This window comes from Numida meleagris, chromosome 3 (genome assembly GCF_002078875.1).
Source record: "Numida meleagris isolate 19003 breed g44 Domestic line chromosome 3, NumMel1.0, whole genome shotgun sequence".
NCBI lineage: Eukaryota > Metazoa > Chordata > Aves > Galliformes > Numididae > Numida > Numida meleagris.
Window position 1 is genome coordinate 82,469,245 of NC_034411.1, and position 22,901 is coordinate 82,492,145.

Below are 22,901 nucleotides of genomic sequence, written 5' to 3' on the forward strand. Positions count from 1 at the left end.
TGTTGGAGATGAGCGCTCCCAGCTCGCTGGAAGGAGAGCAGAAGGGTGGACGGCATGTATTGTATTGCCGGGTTTGGATTTGAGGAAGAGCTGTCATTTTTCTCGTTTAACACCAGGAGAAACCAAGCGGTGGTGAGTGACGAGGAAATTAAAGGTAGTGCAACATCTGATAGGAAAGGATACATCACCGAGAAGAAATGAGGGCGGAACGAAGCGGCCCCGCTCCTGCGCTGGGCGCCGTCACTGCGGCACACGGGGAAGGAACCGAGCTGCCGGGCACTGCTCCTGGCTTTTGAGGGGCTGTCACATCCGCATGCCTTGGGGCAGGAATTTCTCCGCGGACACCACACGGGCTGAGGCAGGGACCGCTTGCTTCCACCATCCGTAACACACAGGGCTGCAGGGACACTAGCTGTCCGACCCCGGAGCCACAGCCGCTTCCCCAACGCGATAGCTGACACGCTCCGTCAGCACACCCTCCTCTAGCGGCCGCGGTGCCACCCCTCCGAGGCAGGGCCGGGCGGGGCGGCGGCGGCCATCTTAGCTGCGGGCATCCCCCAGGGTGCCATGCCTGGTGAGGGAACCGCTGGCCGCGCGGCCTCGCTCCGTGCTGCGCTCAGCTGTCGTAGGGTCGGGAGGCCGCGGCGGGGTCCGGCTCCGCTCTCCACAGGGCGGGTGAGGCTGGCTGACCGCCGGCAGGCCGGCACGGCTCGGGACGCGGAGGGCGGCCCCTGAGGGCTCGGCTCTGCGGCTGCGTTCAGGCTGTGCTGGGCTCCTTTCCGGGCAGCGAGAGCGTGACCATCGGAGAAAGAAAAGCGCAGCTGTCCGCTGCAATAAAAGCTCAGACGGCCCACAGGAGAACGGCCTCGCTTACAGCAGCCCGGTGAAAATGGAGACGTTTCTGCCCCGGGCAGCACGGGCTGGGCCTGCTGCGTTGTGCATTGCTTGCTGCCCTTACAGCGGCACGGGCTGCTCTCAGTGAGCTTCCTCTTCTGCCGCCCTGCTGTCAGTGGGAGACGAGGTTCCCCCACATCCAGAGATGGGTAGCAGCACTGGTTTGCTCACAGGAGGCAGTGAGCAATAAAAAACGATTAACTGCCAGGTTTTGATGCCTTGTTTTTCTGCACAAAGTACAAAGATTTTAAGAGGTCAGAGTTTTGAAATCCAGGCGGCATAGTTAAGCTGCTAATTCGCGTTGGGCTTTATCTGTGCTTATATGGCTGTACTCAAAGAGTGAGGTTACTCATCTAATGAGCAGTTTGCAGGACTTAGACCTGCGTGCTTGTTTCTATGCAGCCTGTAAAATAATACCATTGGCAGACAGGCTCCATGGTGAGATGGTAGCTTAACTCTGCTGAGTGGGCCCTGCAGAGGTCAGCCCACCCCATGCTGTGCTGTCAGCTGGCATCAGGCTGTACCAGGTTCCGCAGTGCCTGGTGCAGAGGGACCTGGGCTTGCTGTAGGAGCTCCTTAGAGGGAGTGTTCGACTTCTTGAAAGGTGAACTCATGGGAGTCAAACAGCCTATCTGCTAATTTATCTGCAGGGCTGTCTCCATGTGGAAGGGAACAAACACTAAACGCTGTTCTTTCCAAAACAGGCTAATTAAGAGCAACCTGTTGGCACAGCTGGAGGAATTTGGCAGGATGAGGCCTGTCATTGTGGTGCATGGTGGAGCTGGCCGGATCTTCAAAGAACGAGAAGAGGGATGCCGTACTGGTGTCGTCAGAGCTGCGCTGAGGGGTTACAGTGTCCTGAAACAAGGAGGCAGCGCCTTAGATGCAGTAGAGGAGGCAGTACGGTCAATGGAAGATGACCCTCATTTTAATGCTGGTAATTTTTCAAGAATTGGGTGTATAATCGTTATGAGTGTTCAGTGCTTTGTTTGTATCATTGTGAAAATAGTGGCTTGCATTCGCCTTGAATTATGCATGTTGTAGTGGAGTAACTATTGGTGTCACAAAATATGAATTTGTTTATTGGAGTAATAAAATAAGATGGTATGTACCATAGTTTCTTGTGAGCACACTTAGGCAGTCAGGTTACTCTTCATTATTTCTCAGCATTCTGTACCTACTGATTCATTCTTGTTCTCCAGTCTTACTGTTATGTAAATCTTCCCCGTTCCCATGCTGTGTCTTTAGTTTTAAGACACGGACTCCTTAATGGAGTGTACATTCAGTTAATATTCATATTTAAGTCACTTGAGCACAGCTTGCAGCAATATTTAAGCCTTAATGCTCGACCTTTACCTCTTGCTAAAGGAAGACTGGGGAGGTTGTGTATGTTTTTCTTTTAGTTCGTGCTTGTAATTAGTGCCTTCGTAAATAACATTATAAAAATCATGCACTAATGATATGAGTCATGAATTTATACAGCAAAGGTTTATAACTGAATTTCCTAGCAATTAATGTCAATTAATGTTAATGGTAGTTAATAGTCCAATATTTTTCTCCTATTCATGTAACCTCAAGTTTGCTATTTAGATGCGTTTCAGTGAAAATATTTCACCATTCCCAGCAAGGTGTGTCAGGAATGAACGTGGAAAAGAAGACCTGTCGAAGTTCAGCATTTCAGATAACATACCTGTTTCTTGCATGCATGCCTGATTTGCAGAGATTCACTTATTCCTTCTCACCTTGTAATTGAGAAAGACGGAAAGATTTTTTTCCATATGAAAGTTTTAAGTGTTTCGTTGCTGATTTGGGTTGAACTTTCTGATATTTAGAGGGTTAAACAAGAGCTGTCGTGTGTACCATGAGGCAGTTGTGTAATTAACATCAAGCTGGTGTTCCCTCATTAACTTTACTTCACTTGCTGTCTAAATCAGTCTCAAACCTTTAGGACTGTGTTTTGCTCAGGTCAGTAAATCTGTATCTATTTGACCTTTGGTGCTTTTTCTAATTCTGGATTCTATCTCTGAATGTATCTCTGACCAGACAGCTTACATTTGCTGTTTCAAAGCTATCAGCTTCCTTTATTATGGGGAAAAAAAAATCCTGATTCTCGAGGAGCATTGTTTTCTGCCCAATGTTAGCAGTCCAGTGTTAATGTGGAAGCAACTTCAGAATAGATTTAAGGCAAAAGATTGTTTGCATCTTTTAATCATTCCGTGTAAACAATTCCATACTTTCTTGGTTTCTTATATGCTGATTTTGATGGTTCTGTAAATCAAAATTATGTAAATGGGAAATATATTTTAGCTGAGTGGGATTGTCTGTGACGAAAGCTTGCTTTATAGCAATCTATTTTAGGCTTATTTATTTAAATGATAAGCAGCAGTCTGTGTCATTTGGGCACTTACTCTAGCAAGTAGGATCACAATGGCAGTATTCATGCAAGCTTTTTTTAACCGTTTGTATGCAATCTTGTCACTAATACCCCTATTTCTGGGCTAGGGAAGTGGATGCCAAGAAGTGAACCGAGACAATGCAGAATACGTTTCTCTTATCTAAGAGCATCCATCTAGCTTTTCATATGGAGGTGTTTCCACAGATTTGTGCTTTACATGTATTTCTTGTTTCCAGAGCTGTAGAAAGGAAGTTTGGGCTGTTGTTCAAAGTTAGCAGTCTTTCCCCAGAGCGAGGATTTCAGCCTCCCTCACAGCGTACAGCCACTTAAAGGAGCACACGCTGCTCGAAGTTTGAAGTGATTGCTCCGTTTGAGGACAGGATCTTAGACCCTACCACAGCCAATGCCTGCTAGACAGTTGTAACTTTACATTTTCTTAATGTACAGCATGCAGTATATGTTTGTGGCAGACTTTCTCATGGTCTGACATCATATCCTTATTGAAATGTACACTAATTTAATGTTTTGTCTAAAGATGTTTACTTCAACTTGTTCTTACAATATTTATATGTTGTTTATAGTAGATTAAATGAGCAATTTTTAGCAAAATTTGCTTAAACTGGGGTTGAGCCTTGAGCCCTTGTTCAGTTCTGAGTATGCTGATCTAAGTGGCAAGTAGTCCTTAACCACTTGTATGTACATCCAGCTGTGTTAGCGCTCATTAGATACATCTGCTCTTAGTAGCTGGCAGAAGTGAGCTGACAGCTATGTGAAGAGGGCCCTGATTGGAGTGGCTTTTTAAAACTCATGGTATTTATCTCTGAAAAATAAACGTCTGTTTTGTTGTAATATTTTCTAGGAAAATAGACATTGCTAAGCAGTAACAATAAGTATGGAGAGGAATGAGCTTCATAAAGTTGTGTCCTACAGTTTTCTGCAGAGGAACATTTAGGAAATCCTTAGAGATCTCCAGCAGACATAGGGGATTTCTAACAGAGTGATGCAAGAGGCTGGTAAAGCATCCCCTGGGGCTGTGGTTCTTCTGATAACTGCTATTTGAGAAAGGTACACCTCGTTCTAGAGGGAATGTTGTGAGCATGGGTGAGAGAAGAGCCTACCTTGACAAAGGACACTAGAATAACGTGGAAAGGCTTATAAGAAATAAAAGAGGACCTATTCCTTGCATCAGAATAAGGGAGATTCTGTAAGAATGATTTTAGCGCAGGTATCTGAAAGGAGGAATGTGTAAGCTCTCCGCAGATCAGCGTAGAATAGAAATAGCACATTCTGAATGATGTGGCTCTGAGCTCAGAAATAGCTTATATGGTTGGAGGGGGGCAAAAAGTAACTGCTTGGGGCGGAATGTGGGCATGTTTGTGTGTTAGGTGGAGTTCTGGAATACAGGATGAAGACACAGAATTTTGTTGCCTCCTGTAACTGAGGATTTAGCATTATACGCATATATTCAGGCCTGAAGTGCATGGGTGTACTTGCCTTATGTCAGCAATTATCAGCAGTAGTTTCTGACCTGCTTTAATGTTGGTCTAACAGGAAAAGCAAACAAAAAAACCTGTTTTAGTTCTGTACAATGTTTGAGTATTTCTACTTGAGCTGCTCTGTAGTTCTACCACAAATTTTTAAATTTCTTTTTAAATTCAGTCTTATCCAGCCTAGTTAGCTTGCACACTTGTTGACTTAAAACTTAATGTTCCCCTGTGATGCAGTTACTTATCAAAAAAAAAATAAAAACACCTATTTGCATTGTCTCATCTTGTATAATTAATTTTCAATTAGGTTAATGTTAGCGTTGATGATTGCAGAAGAAAATAACTACCCGGTATTTCATTACTTTATTTCTTTCTTTATTTTAAATTCCTCCATCTACTGTTATTTGATAGTGAAGACCGTGTTATTTCAAGGTTTCAGTGCAGTGGTGAATGAGCGTTTCTGTTGTGCTGTGTCAATTTTGGCAGTTTATGGAATGCTCTGTGACATTAATTTTTTGATAGGACTGAACACTACGCTATTTTGTTGGGTGTCCTGCAGTTGGAAGAACTGTAAAAGTAAAACAGATATCTTTATGTGCATGTGATGTGATCTGGGGGATAAAGAATCTTGTTTATGACTGTCATTTTAACTTTTATAACTAGTATTTCATTTTGGATGGAATTGCATGAATGGCATTCCACATACCATCTTTTGACCAAATGCATGATTTGTATGAGTTTCAAGTGTGTTTTTCACGATACAGAAATAAAACTCAATTTTTTAAGTAGCCGTTGCACCCTGTCAGATTTCTATCTGTGGTTGCATTTTGTAGTTAGACTCAGCAACGTTTCTGCTGTTTTGTTTGTGTTCAGGAGGTAGCTACTTTCAGTAAGTCAGACATTAAATTGGGAAAGTTCTCGTGATGAGATCCGTTAATTGAATCAGCTGCTGGTTAGCTCTTAATGACTTTCTTCTTTTCCCTTACTCCTCCTTTTTTTAATATTTTTTTTTCTGATCTTTAGGCTGTGGTTCTGTTCTTAATGAAAAAGGTGAAGTAGAAATGGATGCCATTATCATGGATGGAAAAAATCTAGCCTCTGGAGCAGTGTCTGCAGTTAAATGTATAGCAAACCCAATAAAACTTGCTCGACTTGTCATGGAAAAGGTATGCTGAATCTGTACTTGAAGTACTAAGGAAAAAATGTTTCACATTCATCTGGTATATTGATACACCTCAATTATGTTGTTTGTGAATCCTCCCTTAAACTATGAAAGAATAAGAAATAGAAGGTAGTGCTTAGAGTCTATGATTGTGACCATGAAGAACTTTCATTTTAACATTTTTTGGGTTGTTTTTTTTTTTTTTGAGTGCTATTTATTATTAAAAGATGGCACACTGAGGAAATCTGAGTTCTGTTATGTAGTTGGAAGGCTAGGGGAAGGATGTCTCCTAGTAACTTGAGGGAGGGAAAAAATTGTATACATTTTCTGCAGATCGTTTCTTTTAATGACAGTTAAGTTAAAAACCACTGATGGTATCTCCTTCTCTGTGACAAAACCTCGTTTAGGGTAAAGTTAAAACAATAATTTTTGGACAACATAACTTTCCAGTGCTTCCCAACCACCTCCAACAAAAAACAAAACCAAAAATCTGCCCTCTGTCTTTCTCATCTGCTGTAAGGTTGATCTTGTCATTGAGTGGTGCTTCAGGTCTTCAGAAATGTTGACGGTAAACTTAGTAATAAATAAAATCAACTGTATAAGGCCATATATAATGGCACTAACACCACCAAATAAGAAGTACTTCCATTTTGTGGTACAGTGTATTTCTGTTTGCCCAGCTACAATAAAAGCTGTGTAGATGACAAAATTCAAATGTAGATGTTAACCTAAATTGCTTGATATATCTTGAGGTGATCTTCTGCTGTTTTTCTGGCAGATATTACAAACTGGAATACAAACCAGCCAATGTTACCCTTCTGTTCATCTTAGGAAGGAATTTTCGGCACCAGCCCAGGATATTATACTCTGAAAAGCACTGTGAATTTTATCTGTTTTATTTTACTGTAAATAATTAAAAATACTTTGAACTCAGTGACCCTTGGGTAATAAGACTGGTGTTTCCTGTGGTCCTAAGGATTTTGGGATGCTTTTTTCCCAGTGGTACTGAGAGACTTCACTGCCCCAAGGAATTTTAAAGCATGCAGTTCCCCAAACAAAAAATAACAAACAGAAGAGTTCCCCACCTGCTTGTAATTTTTTTTTGTTTCCATTCCTATTATGGAACAATATGGGCTCCATCTGGTGGTCAGAGTAGCTCCTTAGGCTGTGGTTGTACGCATTTATCCTGTATGTTATTGCACTCTTAGTGGGCTCAAATTTGCCCAAATTCATGGTACAGAAGAAAGGAAAGCACCAGAATAATTTCTGTTCGCGTCTTACTGTAGTACTGAGCACATCAGTCTCTAGAGATGGAAGGCTTAGTACATTAACTAATTAATCAAACAGATACTTGAGAAAGCAGTTAAGTTCCCATTAAATTATTCCTGTTTTTAGTGAATGAAAATGGAATGATGCATTGAAATGACTTGTTTTCCTTAATGGGGCGTGTAATCCCCCTCAGCTCCAGCTCTTCGTTAGATGGATGTCATGTGAACACTGGAGCGCTGATTCCCTGGTATCCATAAACTGTTTGCATATACATTTTTCCCTTATATCATCCAGCTCTTTAAATCAGAGGAAAAATTAGCCTACAACATAGGCTTCTCAAGGCAAAGGTGGAAACTTCTGCTGTACTCTTTGCACTGCTGGGCTTGTTAAATGAAGAACTGGTCTGATTTCCGGGCCAGCAACTGAAAGCTGGGGATTTTCTCCCTGCTTCCCTTAAGATGAACTAAACAGAAATTTGCCAACAGTTGTTGTTTGTTGTTAAGATCTCTGGAAGCCATTATTTCTTTGTTTTTTTTTCTTTTTGGATTACCCTGTTTAAAATGTGTCCCAGAAAAATGAGGCATCTAAGAAAGTTAACAGATACATTCATGAAACTGTAGAAGGGGAATGAGATAGGAAAATATGGTTTTTTTGGTTGCTGGGCAGCATTCTACTAGCTCTTTTGATGGGCAAAATATATTGAATTCCCTAGGGCACTTCATTTTAAGTGATGACTGCAAAAAGCTGTCTTAGAAGCTTATTCCTTTGTGTGCAAATATTTCTTGCCTGTGTAACTCAAGAAGGTGGCGTGTTATCAGTCTGTGTATGGGATACTCCTTAAAGAAATTTTTAAGAAATTGCTTTCTTTTTTTTTATGTAATAAAACCTTATTTTCTAAAAAACAAAAAAATGTACTGGAAGAGCAATGGAATTGCATTCCTGAAGAAAGCAAATGATGGCAGAGGCTATCTTCTTATACAGGTGAAGTCAAAAGAAAAGTTGAATGGAATTTCCTATAAACATAATTGGAATTCTTGAATCGTTCTATGTGCTTTGGTGGTTTAGTTCCAGAGGCAGAGGGGGGGCAGTGTTGTGCAGAGAAGTTCCCTTCTGAGTTGCGGAACACTTCAGCTTTGTTTTAAATAGGTAGGGTCTTCCATTGTCAGGTAACAGCACTCGTGTAAGGCTGTTCTCCACTCCTTTAAATATGGAGCGGAATTCTTCCTTGTAACTGTTCCTCTTGTTCTCTTGAGTGGTATCGTCATCAACTGAAGAAGTAATTTGTTAAATATAAAAGATATTTGATATTAGGGCCACCACCCGTGTGAATGACAATTTGGGATCGTTTTTAATGTGACACCACGTTTCCTGCTTGCGTAAGCATTTGGAGGGATTAGTGCAGAGATGCAGCAGGCTGAAGCTGAGTTCAGTATTTGTGGTTTGGGAAGAGTTTGGGCTCAAATCCTTCGTGCTATCCAGTGCTTTGACTTCCTCACGGTAATGATTGCTTATCATTGCTTTAGAAATCAACAGAAGTTGGTGGTCCGCAGCATCTTAAAGTCTGAAGCTTTGAGACTGTTTTGACTATGGAGTGTGTCAGTGCAGCGTGTCACAGAAATAAATACCAAATCTGGGAGTCCTCACTGCAGGTTGAGACGCGGAGCCACTGGGTGCCCTGCAGGGCTGTGCCGCCCTGCTGCCTGCAGCATTGTCTGACTTTGCTTTTTAGACCTTAGCTGTTCCGCCTGTGCTGTGTTGCCACATGGACGTACAAGCTTGCCTGAAGTTAGCTGCTCCGTTCTGTTGTGACTCCTGTATTGTCAGGCCACTGCTCCTGCAAAACCTTCCTAGGCTCTCCTGAGCAATGAGCAACTGCACAGCGATCCACAAAGTTGACACAGATTTAAAAAAATAAATTAGATCGTAGAGCTTCCACTAAAGCATAAGTATTAATGAAGCAACCTTAACTGGCAAGTTTCTCAAAGATACGAATTAAACAAACCATACAGACTTGGAAGTGTGGATTTGACTAAGGTTGTTGACTTAAGATCCGGTTTAAGTGCTTTGCTAAATAAAGGAATAAATACAGAGCTTCTGCAAGTGCAAATGTTGTTTGAAGAGAGCAAACAATTTTTGTCAAATCTGTTAGAATGATATTCAGTTCCTAAATATGAAATTCTGGGTCTGTAAGAGTAGCAGCTTGTTGAAAGAAGTATTAAAAGCAAAATGGCTTAGCCATTGTTAAGAAACACTTGACTGTGTCATATTAAAAATTTTCTGGATATAGGCACAGAAAACTACGAAGTTTAAAAATAAAACAAAATTTGGAATTTTCTTTGTGTCCGTACTTCCGAAAATAGTGATTATTCCGAGCAATTTGTATAAGGAAAAACAAGAAGCGTCAGTGAATTTTTTGCCTGTCTTCTGCAGACAAAGCACATGCTGCTAACTGACCATGGTGCACAACTCTTCGCTCAAGCCATGGGTGTTCCTGAGATTCCAGGGGAGAAACTCGTAACTGAAAGATCTCGGGAGAGGTGGAAGAAGAACCTTGAGCCAGATTCCAACCCTGTGGAGTTCCAGAAGTAGGTTTTTATAACATTTTTTTGTTTTTACATTCAGGTAATTTACTTGGTACTAGCAGTTCACACCCCCGCCACTCTCCCTCCCCCAAAAAACAAACAAAAAAAATGAAAGAAAAAAGTCCTAAAGCTTGAAGGCCTGTTGTCAGCCTTGATAATATTTCACTTCTGCGTGAACTGTGGTTTGCTATGGTCTTCACAGTATGTCCTCAAAAAAAAACAAACAAAAAAACACCTCAAAATCAAGCTTCTAGTGAATTTGCTAAAGTTTAAGTGGCTGTGTAAGTTTTCCAAGGAGGAACTTTGAGTTAGAAAGTCTCCAGTCCACTATTTACAGTTACAAAGTGCATGTAAAAAACAAAATCATAAAGCTGGTCTTGGTTAAGCAGATCGTCTGACTTGTCTTTAAACTGGTTTAGGTAGTTAAATGGCATCATGTTTTGACCAAGTAACTCCTACTGAGTACTGACTGTGACTATTGGTTACTGTAGATAGGAGAAAAAATTGACCAAGAAATTCAGCTTAGTGGTGGGTGCGAGAAGAGATACTATCAGATGGTATTACACACCAGCAAAATGAAAGTCACCTGAAAAATAAGCAAGCCTCACATAACAAGCTGGAGAGGAAGACAAGGTGGATGGGAAAGTAATGAAAATCCTGAAGTGTCAAATATTTTTTATGCCCATGAAGTAGGCATAAATACTAAATTGTTTTGAGTTTGCATTTGTATGGCAACGGTTGCTGCATACAAAAATACTGTATTACAACTGCTGCTAATCTGCTGCGTGACGTAGTCGTATTAAGAGAAGCAGAGCTGAAGACTTTGTAGATGAGAAAAGGAAGAAGCTCCTTCTGTGGGCATGTTAATTAAAGTTGATGAAATTAGGCCATAATATATACAAGCTATATGTTATTCTCACTAAATTGCTAGAAGGTAAAACCAAGTCTCAAGACAAGTGTAAATACAGTCTTGTAAACAAAATGAAGCTATTCCTTGACTGTGAGATATCAGTCATAGTTCATCTTGTATCCCCTAGAAGTTTCAGGTTTTTTTTATCTGTGCGGTATGCAGGGGCTATGTAGTGTTACAGCTCATTGCCAAGAATTCTGAGAATGGTGTAGCTGCCAGTGTCCCTTGGCCTCCTGCAGGAAGGAGTTGATAGCATGGTATCTGAGTTTCTGATCATTCTTTAAAACTGCTTAGATTTTTTTCTTATAGTTAACAGTGCTAGGTGTCTTTAATTTCAGCATTTTCTTATTCTGGAGTACCCAATACTTGAAGGTTTGTATATTTCTGACGAGTTTGAGGCCTCACAAAGCCGTGCCCTCAAACATCGGCACAAATTCACAAAGCTGAAAAGAGGTCTCTTTATGCCAACCTGTTTGTTCTGGTGTTGTGTGTGGAATGTTCTTTTTCCTCATTATGTCCATAGTGATTATGCAGAAACTTGCCTGAAGCAAACGGGCAGAGGTGAAGTAGTACTGGTCAGAGGCAACCTAACACCAGCTCATACTAGGAACGTGGAGGTTGGCGTGTACTTAACCTTTAGTCCTCAGGTTCTCAGAGTGTATCGGCTGTTATGGAAGCCATAGGTGATCAGAGCTTCCCAAGCGAAGTTTTGTGTCTCTAGAAGAGAGATCTTTCTCTTCTGCTGATTAGAAGCCTGCATTCATTTACGTTCGGATCTTATGATTCTGTTGCACGTGCAGCCTGGTATCTTGTACCCTTTCTGCAAACAATAACGTGTGTTGTTTTTTTTAATCTTCAGTCTCTCAGTCCAAAGATTCTGACCATATGCTTTACAAGAGTTGCTGAAAATTCCCTGAGAATGCCACAGAAAGGTGGCAGAGTCTGGCCATAAGGTAGCAGGTGAACATCTGATCCCTGTCTCAGTAACAGTGCGTGAAGAACTCGAGGTTTTAACTTAAGGGACCCTTGATAGCAGTTGACCGAAAACCCTACTACTGATACAGGGCTGAGACAAAATAGCAGATATTTTAGTCACTGAATTGGTTTAGAATAAGTTCACATAACTTCATGGTATTTGATAATGAAAAGTTTAAACCACAGGGAAGAATCATGTCCACTGTGTTTCATAATGTATGCAGTCCAGAAGAATAATTCTTGACAGAACAAATACTAACAGCATCTTTTAGTACAGGCATGTCCAACCCATGAGCTGCATGCAACCCAGCGCTGCTCACACCATGGCCTGGCCTGGCCCTGGGCCGTGAAGAAGGCGCGGTGCAGTGCTGACAAATAATATGGCACTGTGCTTAATTTGCAAGGAAATTGTCTCAGTTCTCAAGTATTACAATTTGAAAAGAGATTGTATGCAGAAACATGCTGCCAAATTCGTTGCATATCAAGGAATCATAGAATGGTTTGGGTTGGAAGAGACCTTTAAGATCATCTAGTTCCAACCCCCCTGCTAGGCAGGGACACCTCCCTCTAGACCAGGTTGCTCAAAGCCCCATCCGGCCTGGCCTTGAATGCTGCCAGGGAGGGGGCATTCACGGCCTCTCTCGGCAACCTGTTCCAGTGTCTCACCACTCTCATAATAAAGAATTTCTTCCTGATATCTAGTCTAAGTCTACCCTCTTCCAGTTTAAGGCCATTTTCCCTTGTTCTGTCACTACATGCCCTTGTAAAATGTCCCTCCCCATCTTTCCTGTAGGCCCCCTTCAGGCACTGGAAGGCCGATATAAGGTCTCCTTGGAGCCTTCTCTTCTCCAGGCTGGAGAGCCCCAGCTGTCTCAGCCTGTCCTCGTAGGGGCGGTGCTCCAGCCCTCTGATCACCGAATGCTTCATAAAGACAAAATAGTGGAACTGAAAAATGTCTGTCACCTCAACAAAATATTTTTTAAAAAGTTAAAACTCACATGGACTCTGTTATAAAAGTTAGTTAAGTGATAGCAAATTTCATTGCAAAAAAAATCAAAACTATTTCCTGATGGTGACTTTAGTTGATGAATGGAAAGCACAACAGATATAATGTGTTCTCATTTAAAAAAAAAAAAAATCTAAAATCAGTTTATGTCACCAGGCTAGAGCCAGGTGAACTGAAGAAACAGGAACTTCTGTTTAATGCAATTTGGAGAGTAAAGCTGCTAATTTCAAATTCTGTGCTTTGGTGATAGATGAAAGTACTGATGCTACAGATATGGCTCTACTTGCCATTTTCATTAGAGGAACTGATAACTAATATAATGTCACTGAATAAATGGCTTCTTTGGTGCCATTGAAAGACACAACTAAATCTCTTGATTTGTATGAAGCAGTAAGAAAAATACATTAAAGGGATTTTATTTAACCTTTATCAACATATCTGATATAGCTAAAAAAGAGGGGCTGAGAAAACTGGTAACTCGGGTTTCGTGAAATATCACTGCATTAGGCAGCAAGAAAATGTATGTGGATAAGCTTTGAAAATGGATAGTGTCGTGTAAATCATCATCGAAGCTGTGAATTTGCTAAAGTCCGAGGGACTGAATCATCACCAATGCTAGGAGTTACGTAAAAATGCATATGCTGATTGTGGGGTCATCAGTTACTTCTCTGAAGGAAGGTGGCCAAGTTGGGGTAAAATGCTAAAAGGACTTTATGATTTGCAAAGTGACATCAAGTCTTTCAGAGAATCAAAAGGAGAATTTGTACCAGAACCTGAAAATTAAAAATGACTCGCATATTTAGCATTTTTGGTGGATTTGACTGCTCATTTAAATGAGTTAAACGTGTCTTCAAGGTGAAGATCACCTTATTCGTGCTATGTTTCAGACAATCAGTGTTTGAAATGAAACTTAAATTATGGCAAGCTCAATTTATGGCAAATACTCTCATGCGTTTTGGCAGTATGTATATTTGTGAACAGTTATTGTCAAGGATGAAGTGCAGGAAGAGTAATATTTCATCAAAAATCTCTGATGAACACCTTGAGAATTCAATGTTGGCAACCACTGCCATTGAACCAGATCAATGCATCAGTTTCACAAAAACAAGGTCAAAAGTCCCACTAGTTTTGTTTTAGTTGCTCTCTGTTTTTTATGTTTTAATAATAAAAAAATTTAAAAAAAAAAGCTTTGTTATTTAAAGTCGCTAGATTTATTGTATGTTTTATATGCAGCCCGAAGCAATTCCTGTTTGCCCAGTGCGGGCCAGGCAAGCCAAAAGGTTGGACAACTATGCTTTAGTGTATACCACGGGTACTTGTGGAGTTTCTTCCTACCGACACTGACATTAGAGCTACAACTATAATACAGTATCTCTACTCGGACAGTTTTGTCTGCCTTGTTAATGTTTCTGAGTCAGTGGACTGTGCAGCGGATTGTTGCATATCTGCCTTCTGAAGGTGGATAAAGAAAATGTGACTCTGAAGTAATCGAAAGTTTGAAGGGACAGTAAGTAGAGTCTAGTTTAGTGTTTGCTCCACAACAGCTAGGATGTTTTGGACACACTCACTTTGTTACTTATTGCCACTTTAGCTCTTGTACCAAAACAGATAATCTTTATACTTTTATTATTCTCATGGCAGCCCAGAAAGCCAACTGCATGCTGGTTTGCACCAAAAGGAGCATGGCCAGCAGGTTGAGTGAAGTGATATTGCCCCTCTGTGCTAGTGAGGCCTCACCTTGAGTACTGTGTCCAGATGTGGAGTCCTCAGCACAGGACAGATGTGGACCTGCTGGCATGCATCCAGAGGAGGGCCAAAAAACTGATCCAAGGGATGAAACACCTCTACAAGGACAGGCTGAGAGCTGGGGCTGTTCAGCCTGGAGAAGAGAAGGCTCCAGGGAGACCTGATTGCAGCCTTTCAGTATCTAAGTGGAGGCTATAACAGAGAAGGGGACAGATTATTTAGCAGGATCTGTTGCAATAGGACATGGGGAAATGGTTTCAAACTAAAAGAGGGGAGAATTAGATTGGATATAAGGAAGAAGTTTTTTATTGGAACAGGTTGCCCAGGGAAGTGGTAGATGCTCTGTCCCTGAAGACATTCAAGGTCAGGCTGGACGGGGCTCTGAGCAACCTGATCTAGCTGTAGGTGTCCCTGTTCATTGCAGGGGAGTTGGACTGGATGACCTTTAAGGGTCCGTTCCAATTCAGACCGTTCTGTAGTTCTAAATACGAACCTTGGAAAATGCACGTCTAGATATGCCTTTCTTGATTTCTCAGGAGGATCTAACTTTAGTTAGTTGAAAGGCACTATATGTGTGTGCAAGGGAGCACTGAATTTCCTTATATTCTCTTCAGCAAATCATTTGTAACAGATGGATGGGTGGGAAGCCCATCTGCACCAGCATACCAGTTTGAGATGAGGTTCATCTCCACATAAATGTCAGAGCAGTCTTTAAGTCCTCTGAGTCATCAGTCAACTTTGAATTGCTGTGAATGAAGTGTAGGGACTGACTGTAAGATATTTTACATAAACAGGAAGGAACAGGAAGTTGGTTCTGTGAGAAATTGACTGGATATCATAGAATCGTAATATCATTAAGTTGAAAAAGACCTCTGAGATCATCTAGTCCAACTGTCCACCTACCACCAATAACACCCACTGTACCATGTCCCTAAGCAGCACATCTACACATTTCTTGAACACCTCAAGGGACAGTGACTCCACCGTTTGCCTGGGCAGCCTATTCCAGTGTCCAACCATTCTTCTTGGAGAAGAAATTTTTCCTAATACTAGGCATGAACCTCACCTGGCGTAACTTGAGGCCGTTCCCTCTTGTTCTGTCAGCAATTACCTGGGAGAAGAGGCCGACCCCCACCTCGCCACAACCTCCTTTCAGGTAGTTGTAGAGAGCAGTAAGGTCTCCCCAGGCCTCCTCCGGACTGAACAATCCCAGCTCCCTCAGCTGTTCCCCATAAGGCTTGTGCTCCAGACCCTTTACAGCTTTGCTGCCATTCTCCAGACACTCTCCAGAGCCTTGATGTCTTTCTTGTAGTAAGGGGCCCAAAACTGAACACAGTACTCACGGTGTGGTCTCACCAGAGCTGAATACAGAGGAACAATCACCTCCCTGCTCCTGCTGCCTGCACTATTTATGATACAAGCAAAGGATGCCATTGGCCTTCTTGGCTACATGGGCACACTGCTGGCTCATGTTCAGCCAAACATCAACCAGCACCCCCAGATCCTTTTCCTCCGCACAGCTTTCTGGCCACTCTCCCCCAAGCCTGTAGCAATGCATGGGGTTGTTGTGATGAAAATGACCTTCGCTTTGATTTTGGGGGTTACGTAGAGACCCTCACCAGTGCTCAGACAACATCCAAAAGTAGTTCTGAAGCTCACTGAAGTATTGGCATAAATTCTTTTTCCTTGTGGAAGGATTGACATTTTCTGGGAATAGCTTTCCTTACCTACTTACGTGAATTACCAAGATTGGAATGTGGACCCTCAGACTGTAGCTTCTCAGTACTGTCTTGCTTCTCAGTATAGCAACTGTTATGGTAAGTTATGTAGCCTTTTTTTCCTACTAGTATGAACATACAGGTATATTTTAAGCAGCCTATTAAACATGACTGCGGAAGAAATCAAGCAGTAGTTGAAACTTGTATTTTCTTCAGTGAATGAAGATTTTTAAGCTAGTTTGCAGTTTCAGCATTCTCCTGAGCAAGTGATTAAACCTCAAGATTGCTTAGCTACAAAGTGTAGAGAGGCAAACGTATTAATGATGCATTATGAACAATACTAATTGAAAGGCACATAAATAGCCTTTTTTTTTTTTTTTTGTGGCGTTCAAGCATTTAGGGAAATAAGGAAAAGGAAGGAAGAGGAACAGGAAGGAAATGATTCAGTGCATTCTAACAATGCTCTCCTTTTATGTATTTACTTTTTTATGTGCACTGTCATAAATAATTTGAGTTAACTGCCCATTAAGACACTGGGAGATAATTCTTGTGTCTTTGAGTTGCCGCTAAGGGAAAGTTGTGCATCAGGTGTGCCACAGCCAAAAAACTGCTCCAGATCTGCTGATTGTATCTAAGTCATGGGGAGAGATCAGACTGTGTAAAAGAAGTCAAGAGCTATTTAATAGCACAGAAAACAAAAGCTGTGAGAAGTTGTTGTTTTTGTAATGAGAAGCATGATAAAAAGTGGCTTTCTGATGAGCAGCATTTTTTTGCAATAATCTTTTTCTCTTATTTTTTTTTTAAAGCAACCTAGTACATTGTGCTTTGGGAGGTATGCTCTAATTCTACCTAATTTAGTGAACTGTTTTTCTTGGCAGAGACCTGGGAACAGTCGGTGCTGTTGCTATAGACAGTGAAGGAAATGTAGCTTGTGCAACATCCACTGGAGGACTCTCTAACAAATTGGTTGGCCGTGTTGGTGACACAGCATGCATAGGTATGGACTGTGGGGACTTGCCTCTTGTTTTTTGGAGGTATCTCATGAAATATAAAAATTTTAGTGTTTGTCACACATTCTCCTTTTTATTAGTGGAATGAAAGAAAAAGTGATACATCTGAAACAAAGGTCTGGCGTTCAAATGTATGGAAACTGAAGCTCCTTGATACAAACCTGAGTTTGCAGATAGGGATTAGGAGTAGAGATGTGGTGTTGTCATCATCATCCAGCACTTTTCTGTTTGGAAAATGGGGATGGGAATGTGATTCTTTTGTCGTTTTCTGAATAGTTCTGAATGTATTTTTCTCTGTGTCTTTTCTGTTCATTCATTCTAATAAAACTATCAATGTGTACATCTATGCTCATAGCTAAGTGAAAAACATAGTCAGTTCTGTACTAAGATGCTGTTTTCTTCATACTTAAGGTGGGTGTAATTGTAATTACTGTTTGTTAGATCAGTGAGCCAAAATTGCCAAACAACTGGCAACTTGGAGTAAATTCCTGTTCTTAGAGAGCCCAGATAAGACTGCCTCAGAGCCTAATAGATGTGGTGTAGAATGAAGGAAATATTTTAAGATATCTCTTATCAGACTATAAAGAGACACTTGAAATCTCTTCCCCAGACTTGTTTCTCTTGTGGGACAAACTTGCCATTTGATTGCTTCAGGACTGTGCTACTGAGATGGGATTTGGAAAATAATTATTTTTAGTAAAGCATGTTCCAAACTCAAATAGCACTGCTGTTGGCAGTGCATGATTATTTTACAGAACTAACTTTTTCTCACACCCTGAGTTACTAATGTTACCTCTGCTCTGAGTACAATTTTCAGCTTCATTTCTTACTGCTGCCTACTGACTGCAAATACCCTTTTCCTAGGTGGGTCACTTTCATGGTATTCATAGTATGGGACACATTTGTGGGGAAGAAATGAAACTGGCACCGTTCAATGTACTGCATTCAACTTCTGTTCTTACTGGAGGTCTGCAGAGCTGGACACTGAAGTGACACTTGTCCTGTTAAAGGTTTGAGTTTACTGAAAGGGAAGTTGACAGGTCGATTGTGGCAGCTTTTTTCCACATGTAAATCACAGTCTGTTGAAAGAGACTGATCTGATCAGGAAAGTAGGAAATGGAAGAAACTTTCTTGCTTCTCCTGCACCTCTTTCGGTCTCCAGCTCCACCACAAGTACCTTGCTTATTCCTTTTAATTCTGTGGTATGCACCTCCCCAGCAGCTGGGAAATGTTTTTCTTGTGAGATGTGCTGGAAACATGGGTGTTGAGCAAGCGGAAGCTTGGTGTAAAACAGGGTGTGGAATGTGCTAGTCAAATGAGGATGAGGGAAAAAAAACGAGTGGGAGTTCAAACAAAAGAAATAGTCTGCTTGTGGTGAGGACTTGAGAGATTCTTTAGGACACTTTGTGATGATTCACCAGAGCCCCCGCTTTTCAAATCTCTGCTCTGATTTTGCACTTGCAGTTAAATCTCCGACAAATTATGGTCACTTCATCATGTCCTCACAAGGTCTTCCATCATTCCGTCTCTCTGTAATATTGTGTGACCTGGCATTTTGCATCCTATTGCTATCCTGATGATCTCAATATACTCCCTCACTGTTTTGGAAAATATTTTCCATCTTTCCTGGTATTTGTGCTTCAACCAGCTCACTGGTCTTCTAGCTCTTGTAAATTGGCTGTTGACTTCATCTAGCTGTTGCTGGTGTCTGTCATATAGTCAGTGTTGAAACTGAGGCAGAAATGAGAAAGACACAAGTTACTGACACTTTGCTCTCAGATGTGCACAGAACTTCTGGACCCTTAGGAAAAGTGTGTTACTGTAAATAATGCAGAGCTTGTAAATTGTATTGTACAAAATATTGCTTTTTTCCCCCTCTCTGAAAAGGAAGTGGAGGTTATGCTGACAACTGTTCTGGTGCCACTTCAACCACGGGACATGGAGAGAGCATTATGAAAGTAGTCTTAGCCCGACTGGTCCTCTGTCACATGGAGCAAGGTATATTCCAAACTTTTTGTAAGCTGAAATAGGATGGGAAATGTTGCCTAATGACTGATTGCGGCTTATGTACTGTCACCTCAGAGCAGTTGTCAAAAAAAGTTGCTAGTGGGGTGTATGTGGATCGATCACCTCTTTAGAAGAAACAAAGCTAGTACTAAAGTGTTAATAAAGCTAGCATAGCTCTAAGTGGACAGAAATATCTATGCTTCTTGATGTTAAATCATTTTTAGATGAATGTATATTAAAATGTATGATTGTCTACTTTGTGCTGTTTAACTGAAGTTTTCTTTTATAAAGTTTATTCCAATTTTAAACTAATTTTTTTTGAACAAAGATAAAAAAAACAAAACCAAAACACTGAAATAAGAAAGCTTGGAATATCACCTGTCTAATATGCTGTGATGGTTTTTGTTTTAACAACTCTGATTATAGCAACGGAAATATTTTTAAGACATTTTGACTATGATTTACAATTTCATTTTGTTTTGGAAAATGTACTGAACTGACTGGGTGGGTATGTGGCAAACAGCTGACACAGTATGTCTGATGTGACTGTAATATAATCCGACTGTGGGGTGACCCTGTGAAGCTTTACGTTCATGATTTAGCCTCTCATTTAAACCCTTCATTATGTTACAGCCCGTAAACATTGCCAGACAACATACTTGTATTGCGTGCAATTGAAGAACCATTAATATAGATATCACCATTATTTTTAGAAAGCCATAGCTCTGGGACAGTACAGTGTAACTCACTTTGAGATCAGATGAACTGGAAATAGTTGGAAAACTTTCCATTTACATTTTTGTTAGAGAAGCAGTGAGTAGAAAGACATATAACAGCTGAGAACATTTTTGTTACTTTTTTTGTTGTACTGTTTGCATATAATGGATGCACTTTTCTGTAAATCTCTTCAGTCATGTTACAGCATAAAATATAACCTACAGATTATTTCCCAAAGCTCTGTCACATCATGGTCTCCCCTCATTCTCTATATTATGTCCCTAGCCATTCAATTTGTGAATGACTTTTGAAGCTCAGTTCTGTCTAAACTGTTCAAACCAATTTCTTCTCTAAATGGAAGTTCACTCCACTGCAGGGCCTCTGCACTGATAGATGTCTGGCCCATGATACACCAGGCAAATGGGGCTCAGATTAAAAACAGAAGTATTAATAAAATAATCAATCCACATGTGTGCATGCTTAAAAAGAGTAATTTGCACATATTCACCGTGCTCTACCTTCATTCATCCTGCCCAGAAATACAACTCAGTTGCTGGGTAAGTACATGAACAATAGGTTTCCTTTTTTTCCCCACATTTCCATGAAGATGCTGAAAAGAATCCCCCAAGTTATTGTAACTTTTTGAGTCCTTGAACAGTCGACTGAAGTTGCATGTTTAAAAACAACGATAAAGCCCTTCTGTAATTGTGTTCAGCTATTCAGTAATTCATGCAGCAAATGCCTTCTTTTGCAGCCAGTGCTACAAAATTTACTTTGCTATTTTATGAGGGAATTGCTTTGCCAGTCTTAACGACTGTTGGAATCTCTGCCTTATGGCAGCAGCTGTTGTCTTGATGAAAAATCAAACACTGAAATACTGACCCTTTGAAGTCAGTGCCACTGACTTGAATAGTCACGGTGTCACCCATAATGACATGGAATGGAGTTTTATCCTGTCAGTCACTGGTGCTGTGAAGAATTCTGATTCTGCTGGTTTTGTTTAGTTTTAACTTGAAATTTGCAAAGAAGACATGAAGGTCATTTTTCATTCTGCATCATAAGCTGCATAACATTACCGATAGTCTGTGAATTCAGACTTGCAATGAAGAAATGCTCTGCAGCTATTACAAGCTTGTGTGTATTAAGGTACACAGTAACTTAAGAATATTTTTAAAATAAATCTGCTACCATGAATTAAGTGTAAGGAACAGATACAGTTGTTTTGCTGCTGCTTTCTGGTGTCCCCATCTTCAACTTACTTGATACTTTCAGAAGTTTCAAGAAGGCTAATGCTGATCTCTGTTTTCAATAAATTTTGGAAAGGTGAAGTAATGTGCTTTGGGCTCCATTGTGGCCATGGACTTTGAACACAGATGACAGCCAGCATTTTTAGTTGTTTTAATATCTTTTCCCAAAGTTTAAATGTAGCTTATGGCATACCTATGATACAAAGCTTGCAGATTGGCATTTTTCCCTTCAAATGGTGACATAAAAAATGTTGTGTCTTAAACATAGAGTTGATGAGTGAATCTTGAAGGGAATTTTAAAATTCATTTCAAGGCAGATATTGTGAAGTTATCTTGTTCTTCTTTTCAGGAATGTCACCAGAGATGGCTGCTGATACTGCATTAGAATACATGAAGAATCGAGTTGGGGGCTTGGGAGGTGTCATTGTTGTTAGCAGTTCAGGAGAGTGGGCAGCAAGGTTCTCCACCAAGCAGATGTCCTGGGCTACTGTAAAGGATGACGAACTACATTGTGGGATTTACACTGGGGAGAGGCATACAAAATCTGTTGATGAAGCACTTGCATCTGAAAGTGAGGGATTCTGAGAATGAAGAAGCGTTGACTATGACAGAATGAATATCTCCATTTTTTTGATGGAGGACAGTAACAATTGTTTTAATCTTTCTTGAGAGATCTGGACCTTATTGATTGATTCGCAGACATTGCTACACTTCTTATACCCAAAATAAAAGCTGGACATAATGGTCATGGATGTATGTATGGATATATGGATAGTGCTTACTGATGCCTTTAGACAGTCAGGAGATCCTCCAGGAGAAAGTTCAGTTTGAGAGCCATAGGTTTCTGTGTTTGCATTCTTTAATCCTACATTAAAGGGAGCCTAAATTTCAGGAATAGAAAAACTCCTGTCATGCCTGTTCTCAGATGCTGCTTCCAGGATGGTTAAAGAGATGAATTTTTACTAACTAAAAACTAAATTATGAAAATGACTAGCTCTCCAGTGCATCTTGAGCAGTCATACCTTGATAGAAAAGTTATTACTGCCAGTGAAAAATCATCAAACAGTAGTAAAAAGTTAAGACTAATTTATTGTCACAGGCTTGAGATAACTGCCATCTGAGAAAATAATTAAGTAAAGAAAATAGCTTTTCTCCAGAGTTTGGAACTGTGACACTTTGTAAGGAGTCTTAGTCTACTCCATTCATTGGCATCATGCCTAGAACTAAAAACCAGAGACCACAACACAGTAGGCTACAGTATTTTGAAGTTTATGTGGATAGGTAGCAGGAAAGATACTGTGGATTTAATACCTGGAATAGTAATAAGCTCGTTATTTCAATAAATATAAATAAAACAGCAGTCTTCTCAAATGCAAATTGATGGTCATCTTGTAAGGCTAAAAGAGAGATTATGATTACTTGGAAAATAATGATCTAAAATCAGCAATAAAAGCAAACTGTATTGCAACAAATTGTCTCTTAACAAGTTTATTGTCTGAAGTCTGAAACGTTTTCTGTAGGGTTTTTCTTTTTCAAAAAGAATTGACGTTCTGCATTGCCTCTTTCCGGTACAGTTTCTTCATTAAGATTTTGTGTTTTTTAAATACAAAAAAAAAAAACCAAAAAACAAAAAAGTGCAATGATATTTCTTTTTTCTTGTTTCCTGACTTAACTAGACTTTTTTTTTTTAACTGTGTTACAGTTTAATGGATTTTAGCAGATGCTATGCTGTAGGTTTCCTTTGGGGCCAGGTATGTATGTATTGCATGCCATCAT

The 22,901-nt window shown here is 40.5% G+C and overlaps 1 protein-coding gene across 5 annotated transcripts; it reads left to right on the plus strand.

The window, feature by feature from the left end:
* ASRGL1 (asparaginase like 1) lies at positions 2-22,597 on the plus strand. 5 transcript variants are annotated; one of them, XM_021393117.1, is made up of 7 exons: positions 2-132; positions 1,599-1,831; positions 5,800-5,942; positions 9,638-9,792; positions 17,023-17,141; positions 19,042-19,152; positions 21,475-22,597. In XM_021393117.1, exons 2-7 carry the CDS (start codon positions 1,645-1,647, stop codon positions 21,708-21,710), a joined length of 951 nt encoding a protein of 316 aa, XP_021248792.1. In that variant the 5' UTR covers positions 2-132; positions 1,599-1,644; the 3' UTR covers positions 21,711-22,597. The 5 variants fall into 5 exon arrangements, with proteins under 5 accessions (XP_021248792.1, XP_021248793.1, XP_021248789.1 ...); XM_021393118.1 differs by lacking the exon at positions 2-132 and adding an exon at positions 236-358; XM_021393114.1 differs by lacking the exon at positions 2-132 and adding an exon at positions 499-574.

Coding starts and splice junctions, on each gene's coding strand:
- ASRGL1 (XM_021393117.1), top strand. CDS start 1,645: ATGAGGCCTGTCATTGTGGTGCATGGTGGAGCTGGCCGGATCTTCAAA. Junction 1,832..5,799: donor TGACCCTCATTTTAATGCTG/GTAATTTTTCAA, acceptor TCTGATCTTTAG/GCTGTGGTTCTGTTCTTAAT. Junction 9,793..17,022: donor AACCCTGTGGAGTTCCAGAA/GTAGGTTTTTAT, acceptor TTTTCTTGGCAG/AGACCTGGGAACAGTCGGTG.